At 42.8% G+C, this 18580-nt stretch overlaps 1 protein-coding gene across 1 annotated transcript; it reads left to right on the forward strand.

The window, feature by feature from the left end:
• The first annotated feature begins 3109 nt into the window (after positions 1 to 3109).
• Positions 3110 to 13408, forward strand: LOC124015739. Its single transcript, XM_046331185.1, has 2 exons — positions 3110 to 3323; positions 10831 to 13408. Exon 2 carries the CDS (start codon positions 10838 to 10840, stop codon positions 12179 to 12181), a length of 1344 nt encoding a protein of 447 aa, XP_046187141.1. The 5' UTR covers positions 3110 to 3323; positions 10831 to 10837; the 3' UTR covers positions 12182 to 13408.
• The last annotated feature ends 5172 nt before the right edge of the window (positions 13409 to 18580 follow it).

The following is an 18580-nucleotide window of genomic DNA, read 5'->3' on the forward strand; positions in this document are numbered from 1 at the left end:
TCTAATGTGCTGTACTGTACAATGATCTACTGTACTCTACTGTACTCTAATGTACTGTACTCTACAGTGATCTACTGTGCTGTACTGTTCTGTACTGCACTCTACTCTACTGTACTGTACTCTACTCTACTGTACTGTACTCTACTGTATTGTGCTGTACTCTAATGTGCTGTACTCTACAATGGTCTACTGTAATCTACTGTATTCTAATGTACTGTACTCTACAATGATCTACTGTGCTGTACTGTTCTGTACTGCATTCTACTCTACTGTACTGTACTGTACAATTATCTGCTGTGCTGTACTGCACTCTACTGTACTGTGCTGTACTCTACTGTACTGTGCTGTACTCTACTGATCTGTACTCTACAATGATCTACTGTGCTGTACTGTTCTGTACTGCACTCTACTCTACTGTATTGTGCTGTACTCTAATGTGCTGTACTCTACAATGATCTTCTGTACTGTAGTGTACTCTACTCTACAATGATCTACGGTGCTGTACTGTTCTGTACTGTACTGTACTGTACTGTACTGTACTGTACTGTACTGTACTGTACTGTACTGTACTGTACTGTACTGTACTGTACAATTATCTGCTGTGCTGTACTGCACTCTACTGTACTGTGCTGTACTCTACTGTACTGTGCTGTACTCTACTGATCTGTACTCTACAATGATCTACTGTGCTGTACAGTTCTGTACTGCACTCTACTCTACTGTACTGTGCTGTACTCTACTGTACTCTACTCTACAATGATCTACTGTGCTGTACTGTTCTGTACTGCACTCTACTCTACTGTACTGTGCTGTACTCTAAATAAAATTAAATAAAATGTATTTATATAGCCCTTTGTACATCAGCTGATATCTCAAAGTGCTGTACAGAAACCCAGCCTAAAACCCCAAACAGCAAGCAATGCAGGTGTAGAAGCACAGTGGCTAGGAAAAACTCCCTAGAAATGCCAAAACCTAGGAAGAAACCTAGAGAGGAACCAGGCTATGTGGGGTGGCCAGTCCTCTTCTGGCTGTGCCGGGTGGAGATTATAACAGAACATGGCCAAGATGTTCAAATGTTCATAAATGACCAGCATGGTCAAATAATAATAATCACAGGCAGAACAGTTGAAACTGGAGCAGCAGCACAGCCAGGTGGACTGGGGACAGCAAGGAGTCATCATGTCAGGTAGTCCTGAGGCATGGTCCTGGGGCTCAGGTCCCCCGGGAGAGAGAAAGAAAGAGAGAAAGAGAGAATTAAATTCACACAGAACACCGGATAGGACAGGAGAAGTACTCCAGATATAACAAACTGACCCTGGCCCCCCGACACAAACTACTGCAGCATAAATACTGGAGGCTGAGACAGGAGGGGTCAGGAGACACTGTGGCCCCATCCGATGACACCCCCGGACAGGGCCAAACAGGAAGGATATATCCCCACCCACTTTGCCTAAGCACAGCCCCCACACCACTAGAGGGATATCTTCAACCACCAACTTACCATCCTGAGACAAGGCCAAGTATAGCCCACAAAGATCTCCGCCACGGCACAACACAAGGGGGGGGAGGGGCGCCAACCCAGACAGGAAGATCACATCAGTGACTCAACCCACTGTACTCTACAATGATCTACTGTATTGTACTGTACTCTACTGTGCTGTACTCTACAATGATCTACTGTACTGTACTGTACTCTACTGTGCTGTACTCTATAATGATCTACTGTGCTGTAATGTACTCTACTGTGCTGTACTTGACAATGATCTACTGTGCTGTACTGTACTCTACTGTACTGTAATCTACTGTGCAGTACTCTACAATGATCTACTGTTCTGTACTCTACAATGATCTTGTACTGTACTGTACACTACTGTGCTGTACTCTACAATGATCTACTGTGCTGTACTCTACAATGATCTACTGTGCTGTACTCTACAATGATCTACTGTACTCTACTGTACTGTCCTGTACTCTACTGTGCTGTACTCTACAATGATCTACTGTGCTGTACTCTACAATGATCTACTGTACTCTACTGTACTGCGCTGTACTCTACTGTGCTGTGCTCTACAATGATCTACTGTGCTGTACTCTACAATGATCTACTGTGCTGTACTGTACTGTACTCTACTGTGCTCTACTCTACAATGATCTACTGTGCTGTACTGTTCAGTAGTGCACTCTACTCTACTGTCCTGTGCTGTACTCTACTGATCTATACTCTAAAATGATCTACTGTGCTGTACTGTTCTGTACTGCACTCTACTCTACTCTACTGTACTGTGCTGTACTCTACTGTGCTGTACTCTACAATGATCTACTGTGTTGTACTGGGATGTCAAAACTTTGATTGCTACAGATTTGTTTCGGTTTGGACCAACAACATGGTCTTGTTCGGGGAATAATAGCCAATGTGTAGAATAATACCCAAACATGCAAAGGACAATATTAAATGTTTCTACCTTTTGTGTACCCATTTAGGATACATCACCATGAAGATAATGACAAGAATAATGATGCATTTCTGTATAGTACAGATCAAGGACTCACAATGTCATTCTGTTACCATCAATCTGTTACCGGGTGTTGATCCACTAAACTTCCTGTAGTTCAACAACCAAAATGGCTTTTTTTCAAACTCAAGGAGTTGTGTCATAGCTGACACATCGTTGTTTCTGCAGACATCTTTGAATATTAATTCAGAGTAGATATTGAAACAGAATTTTGGGGAAACCTGGTCACATAAAAAAGGAGGGAGATTTTACTGTCATTCTGTTAACAAACTTGACATCTGTGCTGTTCATCTACTAAATGTGTTTTAGTGAAATTTTCGGTGGCAATTGTTAAAAGTAGACTTCTGCCTATATGTTTGTTTAACAATGGTTTTTGCTTAGCATACATTTGAAAGTGAAATAGTGAGTCTCGTGACCACTCTGATACCGTGGCTTTGCGCTCAAGCATTGCTGATGCATGCCTGATATTTTACATATCAGCTAACCACATAAATGTTATAGCAATCTGGTGCCGATGGCAACGTTGATGACATGGCACAGAACCGTCGCTTGATACATGCAACGTCTGAGCAGGGGAACGCAACATTTTTAACACTCTGCTCAAGTGTAAAAAGGTGAACCTGCTAGCAGCATCTTATAACTGGTTATAACTTGGCTGCATACACAAACATACCTGAGCAGTCTGCCAGGTTAGTGGGTGAATGTGTGACTCATTTCCTTCTCTGGAGACGTCAGTCTTCTGCTGGGCTGTAAAAGGAGGTGAGGTGGTTCAGTGTTCACTAGATCAGAGGACGGTTCACCAGGAACACGGTAAGAGAAGAATTTACTAATAGATACTTTTTCTCTTAAACTCAAATTTGTGTGCAGTTGGGAATTGTAAAATATTTAACAGTGTTATGATCTTAGATCTGGTCTATCTGATTACAATGACATGTTCCCTTTTCTGCTAAATTCTCACTTGTATAATGCGTGCGATTAGGAATTGTACTGCAAAATTCCTAACAGCGATTGAGCACTTTGAATCTTAATTCAGAGAAGATATTTAACCTACAGTAGCAAAAATATATACATTTTATATATATATATGTATATATTTTTGCTACTCTATGTTACATTTTTTGCTACTCTATGTTAAATATCTTCTATATATATATAGATATATATACACTACCATTCAGAAGTTTGGGGTCACTTAGAAATGTCCTTGTTTTCCATTAAATAGCATCAAATTGTTCAGAAATACAGTGTATACATTGTTAATGTTGTAAATGGTTTCATGCATGTTAACATTAGAAGCCTCCTCCCTAAGTTTGTTCTATTCACTGCTTTAGCACACTCTGCCAACCCAGATGTTCTAGCTGTGTCTGAATCCTGGCTTAGGAAGACCACCAAAAATTCTGAAATTTTAATTCCAAATTACAACATTTTCAGACAAGATAGAACTGCCAAAGGGGGCGGTGTTGCAATCTACTGCAAAGATAGCCTGCAGAGTTCTGTCCTACTATCCAGGTCTGTACCCAAACAATTTGAACTTCTACTTCTAAAAATCCACCTCTCTAAAAACAAGTCTCTCACCGTTGCCGCCTGCTATAGACCACCCTCTGCCCCCAGCTGTGCTCTGGACACCATATGTGAACTGATTGCCCCCATCTATCTTCAGAGCTCGTGCTGCTAGGCGACCTAAACTGGAACATGCTTAACACCCCAGCCATCCTACAATCTAAACTTGATGCCCTCAATCTCACTCAAATTATCAATGAACCTACCAGGTACCCCCAAAGCCTTAAACACGGGCACCCTCATAGATATCATCCTAACCAACTTCCCCTCTAAATACACCTCTGCTGTCTTCAACCAAGATCTCAGCGATCACTGCCTCATTGCCTGCATCCGTAATGGGTCAGCGGTCAAACGACCTCCACTCATCACTGTAAAACGCTCCCTGAAACACTTCAGCGAGCAGGCCTTTCTAATCGACCTGGCCGGGGTATCCTGGAAGGATATTGATCTCATCCCGTCAGTAGAGGATGCCTGGATATTTTTAAAAAAATGCCTTCCTAACCATCTTAAATAAACATGCCCCATTCAAGAAATTTAGAACCAGGAACAGATATAGCCCTTGGTTCTCCCCAGACCTGACTGCCCTTAACCAACACAAAAACATCCTATGGCGTTCTGCATTAGCATCGAACAGCCCCCGTGATATGCAGCTATTCAGGGAAGCTAGAAACCGTTATACACAGGCAGTTAGAAAAGCCAAGGCTAGCTTTTTCAAGCAGAAATTTGCTTCCTGCAACACTAACTCAAAAAAAGTTCTGGGACACTGTAAAGTCCATGGAGAATAAGAACACCTCCTCCCAGCTGCCCACTGCACTGAAGATAGGAAACACTGTCACCACTGATAAATCCACCATAATTGAGAATTTCAATAAGCATTTTTCTACGGCTGGCCATGCTTTCCACCTGGCTACTCCTACCCCGGTCAACAGCACTGCACCCCCAACAGCAACTCGCCCAAGCCTTCCCCATTTCTCCTTCTCCCAAATCCATTCTGCTGATGTTCTGAAAGAGCTGAAAAATCTGGACCCCTACAAATCAGCCGGGCTAGACAATCTGGACCCTTTCTTTCTAAAAAATTATCTGCCGAAATTGTTGCCACCCAAAGATTGGAAAGCAGCTGCGGTCATCCCCCTCTTCAAAGGGGGGGACACTCTTGACCCAAACTGCTACAGACCTATAACTATCCTACCATGCCTTTCTAAGGTCTTCGAAAGCCAAGTCAACAAACAGATTACCGACCATTTTGAATCTAACCATACCTTCTCTGCTGTGCAATCTGGTTTCAGAGCTGGTCATGGGTGCACCTCAGCCACGCTCAAGGTCCTAAACGATATCTTAACCGCCATCGATAAAAAACATTACTGTGCAGCCGTATTCATTGATCTGGCCAAGGCTTTCGATTATGTCAACCACCACATCCTCATCGGCAGACTCGACAGCCTTGGTTTCTCAAATGATTGCCTCGCCTGGTTCACCAACTACTTCTCTGATAGAGTTCAGTGTGTCAAATCGGAGGGTCTGCTGTCTGAACCTCTGGCAGTCTCTATGGGGGTGCCACAGGGTTCAATTCTTGGACCGACTCTCTTCTCTGTATACATCAATGAGGTCGCTCTTGCTGCTGGTGAGTCCCTGATCCACCTCTACGCAGACGACACCATTCTGTATACTTCCGGCCCTTCTTTGGACACTGTGTTAACAACCCTCCAGGCAAGCTTCAATGCCATACAACTCTCCTTCCGTGGCCTCCAATTGCTCTTAAATACAAGTAAAACTAAATCCATGCTCTTCAACCGATCGCTACCTGCACCTACCCGCCTGTCCAACATCACTACTCTGGACGGCTCTGACTTAGAATACGTGGACAACTACAAATACTTAGGTGTCTGGTTAGACTGTAAACTCTCCTTCCAGACCCATATCAAACATCTCCAATCCAAAGTTAAATCTAGAATTGGCTTCCTATTTCGCAACAAAGCATCCTTCACTCATGCTGCCAAACATACCCTTGTAAAACTGACCATCCTACCAATCCTCGACTTTGGCGATGTCATTTACAAAATAGCGTCAATACCCTACTCAACAAATTGGATGCAGTCTATCACAGTGCAATCCGTTTTGTCACCAAAGCCCCATATACTACCCACCATTGCGACCTGTACGCTCTCGTTGGCTGGCCCTCGCTTCATACTCGTCGCCAAACCCACTGGCTCCATGTCATCTACAAGACCCTGCTAGGTAAAGTCCCCCTTATCTCAGCTCGCTGGTCACCATAGCATCTCCCACCTGTAGCACACGCTCCAGCAGGTATATCTCTCTGGTCACCCCCAAAACCAATTCTTTCTTTGGCTGCCTCTCCTTCCAGTTCTCTGCTGCCAGTGACTGGAACGAACTGCAAAAATCTCTGAAACTGGAAACACTTATCTCCCTCACTAGCTTTAAGCACCAACTGTCAGAGCATCTTACAGATTACTGCACCTGTACATAGCCCACCTATAATTTAGCCCAAACAACTACCTCTTTCCCAACTGTATTTAATTTATTTATTTATTTTGCTCCTTTGCACCCCATTATTTTTATGTCTACTTTGCACATTCTTCCATTGCAAAACTACCATTCCAGTGTTTTACTTGCTATATTGTATTTACTCTGCCACCATGGCCTTTTTTGCCTTTACCTCCCTTCTCACCTCATTTGCTCACATTGTATATAGACTTGTTTATACTGTATTATTGACTGTATGTTTGTTTTACTCCATGTGTATCTCTGTGTCGTTGTATCTGTCGAACTGCTTTGCTTTATCTTGGCCAGGTCGCAATTGTAAATGAGAACTTGTTCTCAACTTGCCTACCTGGTTAAATAAAGGTGAAATAAATAAAAAAATAAAAAAATGACTATTGTAGCTGGAAACGGCAATTGTATATGGAATATCTACATAGGTGTACAGGGGCCCATTATCGGCAACCACCAATCCTGTGTTCCAATGGAACGTTGTGTTAGCTAATCCAAGTTTATCCTTCTAGGCAGAGCTCCTCTGTCCAGTGTCTGTGTTCTTTTGCCCATCTTAATCTTTTTTTTTTATTGGCCAGTCTGAGATAAGGCTTTTTCTTTGCAAATCTGCCTAGAAGGCCAGCATACCTGAGTCGCCTCTTCACTGTTGATGTTGAGACTGGTGTTTTGCGGATACTATTTAATGAAGCTGCCAGTTGAGGAATTATGAGGCATCTGTTTCTCAAACTAGACACTAATGTACTTGTCCTCCTGCTCAGTTATGCCCCAGGGCCTCCCACTCCTCTTTCTAATCTGGTTAGAGCCAGTTTGCACTGTTCTGTGAAGGGAGTAGTACACAGCGCTGTTCGAGATCTTCAGTTTCTTAGCAATTTCTCAGAACAAGAATAGACTGACGAGTTTCAGAAGAAAGGTCTTTGTTTCTGGCCATTTTGTGCCTGTAATCGAACCCACAAATGGTGATGCTCCAGATACTCAACTAGTCTAAAGAAGGCCAGTTTTATTGCTTCTTTCATAAGAAGAACAGTTTTCAGCTTTGCTAACATAATTGCAAAATGCTTTTCTAATGATCAATTAGCTTTTAAAATTATAAACTTGGATTAGCTAAGACTGCGGGCAATTCCCTGATCCACCTCTACGCAGACGATACCATTCTGTATACATCCTTGGACACTGTGCTATCTAACCTCCAAACAAGGTTAGACCTCCTAAACCTCCTAAACCTCCTAACCTCTGCACTCGCACGCCCGACTAGCATCACCACCCTGGATGGTTCCGACCTAGAATATGTGGACATCTATAAGTACCTAGGTGTCTGGCTAGACTGTAAACTCTCCTTCCAGACTCATATCAAACATCTCCAATCTAAAATCAAATCTAGAGTCGGCTTTCTATTCCGCAACAAAGCCTCCTTCACTCACGCTGCCAAACTTACCCAAGTAAAACTGACTATCCTACCGATCCTGGACTTCGATGTCATCTACAAAATAGCTTCCAATACTCTACTCAGCAAACTGGATGCAGTTTATCACTGTGCCATCCGTTTTGTTACTAAAGCACCTTATACCACCCACCACTGCGACCTGTATGCTCTAGTCGGCTGGCCCTCTCTACATATTCGTCGCCAGACTCACTGGCTCCAGGTTATCTACAAGTCCATGCTAGGTAAAGCTCCACCTTATCTCAGTTCACTGGTCACGATGACAACACCCACCCGTAGCACGCGCTCCAGCAGGTATATCTCACTGATCATCCCTAAAGCCAACACCTCATTTGGCCGCCTTTCGTTCCAGTTCTCTGCCGCCTGTGACTGGAACGAATTGCAAAAATCGCTGAAGTTGGAGACTTTTATCTTCCTCACCAACTTCAAACATCTGCTATCTGAGCAGCTAACCGATCGCTGCAGCTGTACATAGTCTATCGGTAAATAGCCCACCCAATTTTACCTACGTCATCCCCATACTGTTTATGTTTATTTACTTTTCTGCTCTTTTGCACACCAATATCTCTACCTGTACATGACCATCTGATCATTTATCACTCGTGTTAATCTGCAAAATTGTAATTATTCGCCTACCTCCTCATGCCTTTTGCACACAATGTACATAGACCCCTTTTTTTCTGTGTTATTGACTTGTTAATTGTTTACTCCATGTGTAACTCTGTTGTCTGTTCACACTGCTATGCTTTATCTTGGCCAGGTCACAGTTGTAAATGAGAACTTGTTCTCAACTATCCTACCTGGTTAAATAAAGATTAAATAAAAAATAAAAATAAAAAAGACAACGTGCCATTGGAACACAAGAGTGAGGGTTGCAGATAATGGGCCTCCGTATGCTGTGGCAGACCGGAGGGTTTGGTCAAGACGTTGAAACAGATCAGACACGGACAAAGTATGATTAGCTCGGTTTCAAGGGTGTTTATTGAATAATAAAGCAAAAGAAAATGATAGGTCTCCCCATGAGACCATCTCAAGGATACCGTCTTCTGGCCTCCGGGTCTTGCAGTAGCCTGTCGAGCACACAAACTTCCTCATCTTAGCTCGGGCACCGTCTCCAACTACACGGAAGTCACCTTACTTCCCCCAGCCCTTGCTTGTATGCTGCCCTTCTGGCAGCTTTATGGGGCTTGTACAGCTGGTGAGCAATCAGCCCTTGATTACTCACCAACTCCCCAATTAGTCATGGGCAGAGAACGCGTCGACCTGTCACGTCCAGCAGATGGCGCCATCGCCTCATGATGTATACCTGACTCTGTCACAGGCCTCGACGAGTCTCCCCCTGGTGGCTGACCTGCTGTACACCACAATGCCTACGTAGATATTCCATAAAAAATCAGCAGTTTCCAGCTACAATGATCATTTACAGCATTAACAATGTTTACATACTATTTCTGATGGGTTTTTTTTTACCCCCTTTTTCTCCCCAATTTCTTGGTATCCAATTGTTAGTAGTTACTGTCTTGTCTCATCACTGCAACTCCCGTACGTACTCGAGAGAGGCGAAGGTCAAGAGCTATGCGTCCTCTGAAACACAACTCAACCAAGCCGCACTGCTTCTTAACATGGCGCGCATCCAACCCGGAAGCCATGTGTCGGAGGATAAGAGCATCTGCTAAATGACTTAAATGTAAATGATGTAATGAAACACCATACACCTAGTGACCTGGTCAGCGTGCACTGTGCCCGGCCCTCCACAGGAGTTGCTAGTGCGCGATGAGACAAGGATATCCCTACCGGCCAAACCCTCCCTAACCCGGACAACACTGGGCCAATTGTGCGCTGCACCATGGGCCTCCCGGTCGCGGTCGGCTGCGACAGAGCCTGGGCTCGAACCCAGCTAGCACTGCCTTAGACCACTGCGTCACCCGGGAGCCCCCCCACATTTGATGTTATTTTAATGAACAAATGAATGTGCTTTTCTTACAAACACAAGGACATTTCTAAGTGACACCAAACTTTTGAACGGTAGTGTATATCGATATAATATTATCCCAAAATATTGTGATATGTACATTTATAGATTTTTTCCCCCATCACTAGTGAACAAAGATGGCAACTCCCATGTACTTGAAAATAAAAGAGAGCCGCACACTCTAGGAGCTCAGATGCAAAAATGTAATTACAAACGTTTCGACAGCCTTCATCGGGGTATAATCACAAACACTGTGGGATGACTCATTTATGTAGTGTCAAAAGACACAGGTGTCTGTAATCATGGCCAAGAGTGGCCTAATATCATTGGTTAATTATCAAATATTATGTCATACAAAGAACAGCATACAAACAACAAATGGATAGCATACGATCATAGATTAATTTGGCTACACAAGCTTACAGACAATTACAATGGCAAAGTCATAATAATCACAAGAATGGCTTCAGATCAAAGTCTACGTTGACAACTCCCATGTACTTACCACAAAACCCTAATTTGCTAACATTTTCCGTACATTGCTCTGCATTACTATTTTTTGGTATCAGCATTAGCACAGTATACATGATCTTAATTCTAGATCCAAGACTGCGGCAGTTTGAAAAAATGGGAAAAGTTGATTTATTGACACATTGACCCATTTTGTGCGCAGTGGTTTGTGGGTCTGTGAGTGGTGCTAAAAACATCATATCTGATTTCCTCCGTCTTTATGCACCTTCGCCGTTGTAATCAATCAATTCCAAATGCAATCAATCCATCCATTTTAAAGACTTGAGGTACTCCTGCTATCATACTGTCTGTCTCTCTCTCTCTCACAGGATTACCATGGAGAGAAAAGCCTTGCTTTGCATCTTCTTCTTGTTGCTACCACTGGTCTTAGTGTCTGCAGTCATACCTGTCCTTCACTCAATAAATGACCTCAGGAACACCATGTTTGGCCACAGATTCCCTCGTCATGGCCTAATGCTGCTACACTTTGTCTCTAGAGGCCTATACATCGATAACAACAATGTACTCATACCAAAGTTCTCGCCAGAAAGGGGAGACTGGGGCTTCCATTACTTCAATAACTATGAACAACTTTTTCCACCACTGCAAGATCAGAACACACAGGGTTACTACGCAGTCGGGAATATCAACACACCAACAGCATACCCACTCTATCCTTATGTCACTCGCAGCTACTACCTTGCCCCAGGAAACATAGAGAGGAACATGGACAGGTTAGTTGTCAGAACAAGCCCCAACTGGCCACAGTTAGAGGCAGTCTACATAACACAGCACTATCGAAGAAGCAGTGAGTATGACCCCCATAACACCTACCAAGTCAGCCCCGCCCTCCTGCGGGAGATCAGGACCATCATCCGATGCGGATATAACAGTGTGCAGGCATTTCTGTACGCTGCCGGCTATGACGCAAACTCCAGATCCTTCACAGAGAAATGCTACCCCACTGGTAGCACATACAAGGTTGAAGAAGCAGGCAGAATGACTCTGAATGAGTCCACTGCTATAATGAAAGAGGCAGTGGTGAATGACCACCACACAGAGTGCTATGCTGTTGTGCTCCAGGTGAAATCCACAGAAAGTGGGTACGCCCGGCTCGGATGGGCTAATGTCCCTGACAGCCTACTGGATGTGGGGGTGATGCTGGCACTCTTTAATAACAATGGAAATAATCTCTTATCTCGCTCTCTTGACAAGCGCAGCTACGGAACCTATGACAGCAACCAGTACCTTAACCACGGCCTACAGGTCAAGCTCCTCTCCAAGGACGGGTCAAATGTCTTCATAACCGGGCCTCGGTATGATGACGCAGACAGGAAGGTTCCTGTTGGCATAGAGGGTTATTATGACGCCAGTCTGCAGCTCTACACTAAAAACGGCTATGCTTGCGCTCGCCTGTTCATCAGTAAGACCTTCACCAAATGGAAGACTGATTTCTATAACTCGTGGGTTGGATTCTACTCCAATCACAAAGATGCTAGTAATTCTTACAAAACTTACGAGTACGCTGTCAGATTCACTAAGCAGGATGACACAAACATAAAATATGATATATATTCGTATAAGTCTAGTTTGTCCATTAAACCTGGAGCTCAAGCTCGATTCTTCCTCACGAAAACATACGATAACATGATGGCAAAAACTACACCATGGGAAAGGTAAAAAGGTGTCCGGAAGATTGCTGGTATTAGTATTAGTGTCTCCAGCCGTGAGCGAGTTACTTTACCTATCAGAGGAGAAACCAGCAGAATCTTACAACACTTGGAAAGAAATTGGAAAGCAACCGTGTACATTTAAAGTACCCAACAGAGAACAAAGAGCCCTGTCTCCACCGCTTACACGACACCACACCATCTCCGTGGCGACAGGGAGCAGCCAATCCCCATGCTGACGGCAGTAGAAAGCAGACAGGATTGGACACATCTGACCCTTCTGTAATTCAGAGACTGATTAGACTACTACTAAAATATGATTTGTCTCAGGTAATAAGATGGAGATGTGGGGAGAGGATGAATGAATGAATCAAAAGGTGTAAATCAGCATAATGCCCTGAGGTAGTTTATCTACCCTGAGCTACCTGACCTATGATAACTTCATAACTGCAATTGAACAAACTACCCTGACCAGACCAATCGAGAACTGATGTCTGTAATGTCTACATGTCAAATGTTTGTATTGTCTACTACCGTCAATTGTGTTACAGTTTTTCTATATAAATTGTAAATTATGTTTTGTTGTGTTCATGGAGCCCAGGAAGATTAGTGGTCGTCATGGCGTCAGCTAATGGGAATCCCAGTAAAGATAAAGATAAATAACATTGTGTTATATTGAAGGCCATGATTATCAAGATTAGTAATGGATGGGTAGATTTGTTTGGGCTGGTTAGACTCACAATCTAACAATAGAGGAGTAGTGGAGGGCCAGCAGTATTTTGACTAAGTTTGCAGAATTCTGGGAACTTTCAATACATTTCACAGAAATAAATATATTTTAAGCAGTGGAGGCTGCTGAGGGGAGGACGGATCATAATAATGACTGGAATAGAGTGTAATGCCTGAAAATTAAGTGAAAGGAATGGTATCAAAACACATGAAAACCAGGTGTTTGATACTATGTCATTCACTCTATTCCGGCCATTATTATGAGCTGTCCTCCCCTCAGCAGCCTCCATTGCTATAAATATATTTATTTCTGTGGAATGTATTGAAAGTTCCCAGAATTCTGCAACTCTAGTCAAAATTCTGCTGGCCCTCCTCTACTCCTCTGTTGTTAGATAGTTTGGGCTGGTTAGACTCACAATCTTTTAAAGATAACTTACTGTCAATTTTTTTATTTTCTATGAACTTGTCTGTCGGCCCTGCATTAAAGACCATAAGTGGTTAAAGAAAATTGTGCTAAATAAAAACATATACCAATTTCATTTAAGGACCAAAAAACTGACAGCTGTGCCATATAAATTGCAAAATAGTTGGGAAGAGATTTTCGATGTACCCATTCCATAGCACATGGTTTATGAATTGATACGCAAAACAATGCCGGGTTCAAAACTTCAAATTTTTCAATTTGAATTATTATACAAAATTCTTGCAACCAATAGAATGTTATACATATGGGGGGGGATACAATCTTCCCAGCTCTGCAGATTCTGCTGTAAAGAGGCAGAGACATTAGATCATTTATTTTGGTGTTGTCCATTATGTAGCTCGTTTTTAGTCACAGGTTCAGGAATGGCTGAAGAATTGCAAAATTTACCTAGAACTAACGTTGTAAATACCAATACTGGGTGATTATAGTCATAGTCATAGTCAATCAATCAATAATATCATAATTATTTTTGCAAAAATGTTTATCTTTAATTTACAATCTGTAGAAACTATGAGAATAGAAAGGTTCGGTACTTTTGTGAAGCATCACAGCATCACAGTTGAACAACATATGGCAAATAGAAATCCAATATGGATGGTGTTAAGAGACAGATGGGAGAGGTTGAATGGAGCTGAAGGGTGGGACTAATAACAAGATAACCAATGTAAAACATACGGGGTCTGTAAAATGTATATAGGTTCAGAAATGTTGCGAAATAGCAAAGTTACAAATAGAAATCTAACTGGATGCACATCAGAAATAGAGGAAGGACTAAAAACAAACTAAATATAACGATTGAAAGATTGTGTCTGTAAAATGTGTATGTATGCACTGAAGGTTATTAATATGTATAAACTGAAGGTAGACGCATAAGTGTTATTGTTGATTAGTTTACTCCAATTGGGGGAAGGGTGGTAGGGTTTGCAGGGAATAATAAAGGTATATTCTAAAAAAAGGTATGTATGTGTGTATGTATTTATGTATGAATGTTTATATATAATGTTTATATATATATATAGTATATCACAAAAGTGAAACACCCCTCATATTTTTGTAAATTTGAGTATATCTTTTCATGTGACAACACTAAAGAAATGACACTTTGCTACAATGTAAAGTAGTGAGTGTACAGCTTGTATAACAGTGTAAATTTGCTGTCCCCTCAAAATAACTCAACAAACAGCCGTTAATGTCTAAACCGCTGGCAACAAAAGTGAGTACACCCCTAAGTGAAAATGTCCAAATTGGGCCCAAAGTGTCAATATTTTGTGTGGCCACCATCATTTTCCAGCACTGCCTTAACCCTCTTGGGCATGGAGTTCACCAGAGCTTCACAGGTTGCCACTGGAGTCCTCTTCCACTCCTCCATGACGACATCACGGAGCTGGTGGATGTTAGAGACCTTGCACTCCTCCACCTTCCATTTGAGGATGCCCCACAGATGCTCAATAGGGTTTAGGTCTGGAGACATGCTTGGCCAGTCCATCACCTTTACTCTCAGCTTCTTTAGCAAGGCAGTGGTCGTCTTGGAGGTGTGTTTGGGATCATTATCATGTTGGAATACTGCCCTGCGGCCCAGTCTCCGAAGGGAGGGGATCATGCTCTGCTTCAGTATGTCACAGTACATGTTGGCATTCATGGTTCCCTCAATGAACTGTAGCTCCCCAGTGCCGGCAGCACTCATGCAGCCCCAGACCATGACACTCCCACCACCATGCTTGACTGTAGGCAAGACACACTTGTCTTTGTATTCCTCACCTGGTTGCCGCCACACACGCTTGACACCATCTGAACCAAATAAGTTTATCTTGGTCTCATCAGACCACAGGACATGGTTCCAGTAATCCATGTCCTTAGTCTGCTTGTCTTCAGCAAACTGTTTGCAGGCTTTCTTGTGCATCATCTTTAGAAGAGGCTTCCTTCTGGGACGACAGCCATGCAGACCAATTTGATGCAGTGTACGGCGTATGGTCTAAGCCAGGGGTGTCAAAGTCAAATGGACGGAGGGCCAAATAAAAAATTTAGCTACAAGCCGAGGGCCGGACTGTTCGAATGTTCATTGAAAAAAATTTAAATGACGCATATAGTCTAGTGAACCTAATTGAACCTACTGAAAACCTAACAAATATATTCCAATATGATCAGATAAATAAAGCAATATTTTCTTATGGCTCTGTCAGTAATCTTTAATTTTCAACAGACACAAAAGACAAATTTCCTTTATATAAAAATCCCCATAACATGAACATTAAATGAAAGAAACCGGTATTCAAGGCACCATCAGTAGCCTATATTTTCTATTTTAGCGAAAGTGGGCTAAATTTACTTCAAAGAAAAAAACAATAATAGCAATTTTCTATCATCCACTCAACTGAAATATTTTAAAAATATAATTGGATTGAAATACAATAAAATAAAGTGCAAAAATCTATTAATCAAAAACAACACTTTGTTTAAGGAGAAGTAACATGCAGTGAAAACAAATATTAAACTTTAACTTTTAAACTTGAACTGAGTAAAAACTCTAAATATGTGATTGCACAGTAATGTTCACTTGTTTGAGGTTGAGGGTGATACTTGGTGGTGTCCCATCTTTTCCACAAGTTCATCAATGTTCGGGGTAAAGCTCTGAGCTGAGGAAATCCTCAGAATTGAGTGGAGGTGTTCAGCAGTAAGTCGACTTCTGTGTGATGTTTTGTTCAAGTTCATCAAAGAAAACAGTTGTTCACACAGGTATGTGCTGCCAAACATAGACAACGTTTGAGCAGTCTGGATGCGCAGCTGGGGCATTGTGTCGGGGAGGAAACGGGCGAACTCCGCAGCACCCACTGCCGCATATTTTGCCCTCAGTGCATCATTGCATTGGAGGTCAATCAACTCCATTTGGAGGTTTGGTGGTGAGCTTTCCACGTCAACAGCAAATGGGTTACCGAGCAGTTCCAACCTGCTTTTTTGTGCTTCAAAGTCAGCAAATCGGCGTCGAAAGTCAGCGGCAAGCATACCTATTTTATCAGCCAACTGTGCGCTCGGGAACACACTGGTAGAGAGCTTCTCTTTCATGGTCTGGCAGCTGGGAAAGTGGCTCAAATTTTCTTTCCGCATCTGCGTCTCCCACAGAGTCAGTTTGGTTTTAAATGCCTTCACTGTACTGTACATATCAGAGATGACACGATCCCGACCCTGCAGCTGCAAGTTCATTGCATTCAGATGACTCGTAATGTCACACAGAAAAGCCATTTCACACAGAAACATTTCGTCTCAGAGTTGTGTTGTGTCTTTCCCTTTGCTGTCCAAGAACAGACAAATCTCCTCACGAAGCTCGAAACATCTTTGAAGCACCTTTCCCTGGCTAAGTCGCTCTGGATAAGAGCGTCTGCTAAATGACTTAAATGTAAATGTAAATGTAAATGCTTAGCCATCGCACCTCTGTGTGATAAGGCAAATCACCATGCTCCGTTTCTAACTCCGTCAGAAATGCCTTGAACTGGCGGTGATTCAAACCTTTGGCTCTGATAAAGTTAACTGTGCGCGTGATGATGCTCATTACATGCTCCATTTTCAAGGCTTTACCGCACAACGCTTCCTGGTGTATGATACAATGATAAGCTGTCAGCTCACCTGTCGCGTTTTCCTCTTGCATCTTTTCCCGTATCTTCTCCACCAGTCCGCTCCTGTGTCCACACATCGCAGGTGCTCCGTCGGTTGTCAAACCCACGAGTTTTTCCCAAGGCAGCTCCATCTCATTTACACATCTTGACACCTCTTCATACAAATCATGCCCCGTAGTTGTGCCATGCATAGGACGTAAAGCCAAAAACTCCTCTGTCACGCTTAGGCTGGAGTCCACTCCGCGGATGAAAATTGACAACTGGGCAATGTCAGAAATGTCGGTGCTCTCATCCACAGCCAAGGAATATGCAATGAAATCTTTTGCCTTTTTCACAAGCTGCTCTTTTAGATTGATGGACAACTGGTCTACTCTCTCGGCAATGGTGTTTCTGCTCAGACTCACATTTAAAAAGAGTTGCCTTTTTTCTGGGCAAACTTCGTCACAAACTTTAATCATGCAGTTTTTGATGAAATCCCCCTCCGTAAATGGCCGGGCTGATTTAGCGATCTCTTCTGCCAAAATAAAACTAGATTTGAGGCCTCGTTTTAATTCCTCTGCCTTTTGTAGCCTTTGTTCCATGTCCATATTCTTGTTTTTGTCCGCGTGTTTCGTTTCATAATGTCGTCTCAGATTATACTCTTTCAGTACCGCCACACTTTCTCCACACAGAAGACACACAGGTTTTCCAGCTACCTCCGTGAACAAATACTCCGACTCCCACCTTGTTTGAAACCCCCGGTTCTCAGTGTCCACCTTCCGTTTTGCCATTTTTGATGGGTATCTGAAAGTTAATTTTACTGTGATGCTGACAACTGCTGTGCCAATAAATATTGAAATGAAGCAGCCTACTGCTCGGTGCGTCACCGTTGCATTGTGGGAAATGTAGTATTGGTGCGTGTAAAAGATCTGCGGGCTGCCGGCTTGCTGCGGTCTGCGGGCCGGTTCTAATAATAAATCAAGATCATCCCAGGGGCCGTAAAAAACCTTCTCGCGGGCCGGATGTGGTCCGCGGGCCTTGACTCTGACATATGTGGTCTAAGCGCTGACAGGCTGACCCCCCAACCCTTCAACCTCTGCAGCAATACTGGCAGCACTCATACGTCTATTTCCCAAAGACAACCTCTGGATATGACGCTGAGCACGTGCACTCAGACAGAAAAGCAACTAAAGTAACTAAGTAACGGTAAATAGCAGATTCATAGAAATACACACACATAGAAGGTAAAATTAAATATAGAAAGGCATAGATAAGTGATTAAATACCATAGCTACTAGTAACGGTAAGGATTAAGGATGGGTAGAAATTCCTCAAAGGAGGTGCCGGAACTAACGGGAGACGAGCGTTATATGGAACAGAGAGACAAGAGAAACATTGATTTCGCTCTAAAATGGAGAAAGAAATATGATTTTGATGGCCGTCTAAATGTAGAAAAGCTGGAATCACTTATAAAACAGATACATAAGGAATGTGGAAAAATGTGAAAAAGCAGAATAAACAGAGGTTATACACAGCCGGAGTTTGGCTTTCAGAAGCAAAAAAGAGAGTTGGGGGTGTAGATAGTAGTAAGCCTAAAAAGAGCCAAGAT

Source organism: Oncorhynchus gorbuscha, linkage group LG26 (genome assembly GCF_021184085.1).
Source record: "Oncorhynchus gorbuscha isolate QuinsamMale2020 ecotype Even-year linkage group LG26, OgorEven_v1.0, whole genome shotgun sequence".
Classification (NCBI taxonomy): Eukaryota; Metazoa; Chordata; class Actinopteri; order Salmoniformes; family Salmonidae; genus Oncorhynchus; species Oncorhynchus gorbuscha.

Excerpts from the sequence above, each read along its gene's own strand:
- LOC124015739 (XM_046331185.1), top strand. The coding sequence starts at position 10,838 with ATGGAGAGAAAAGCCTTGCTTTGCATCTTCTTCTTGTTGCTACCACTG.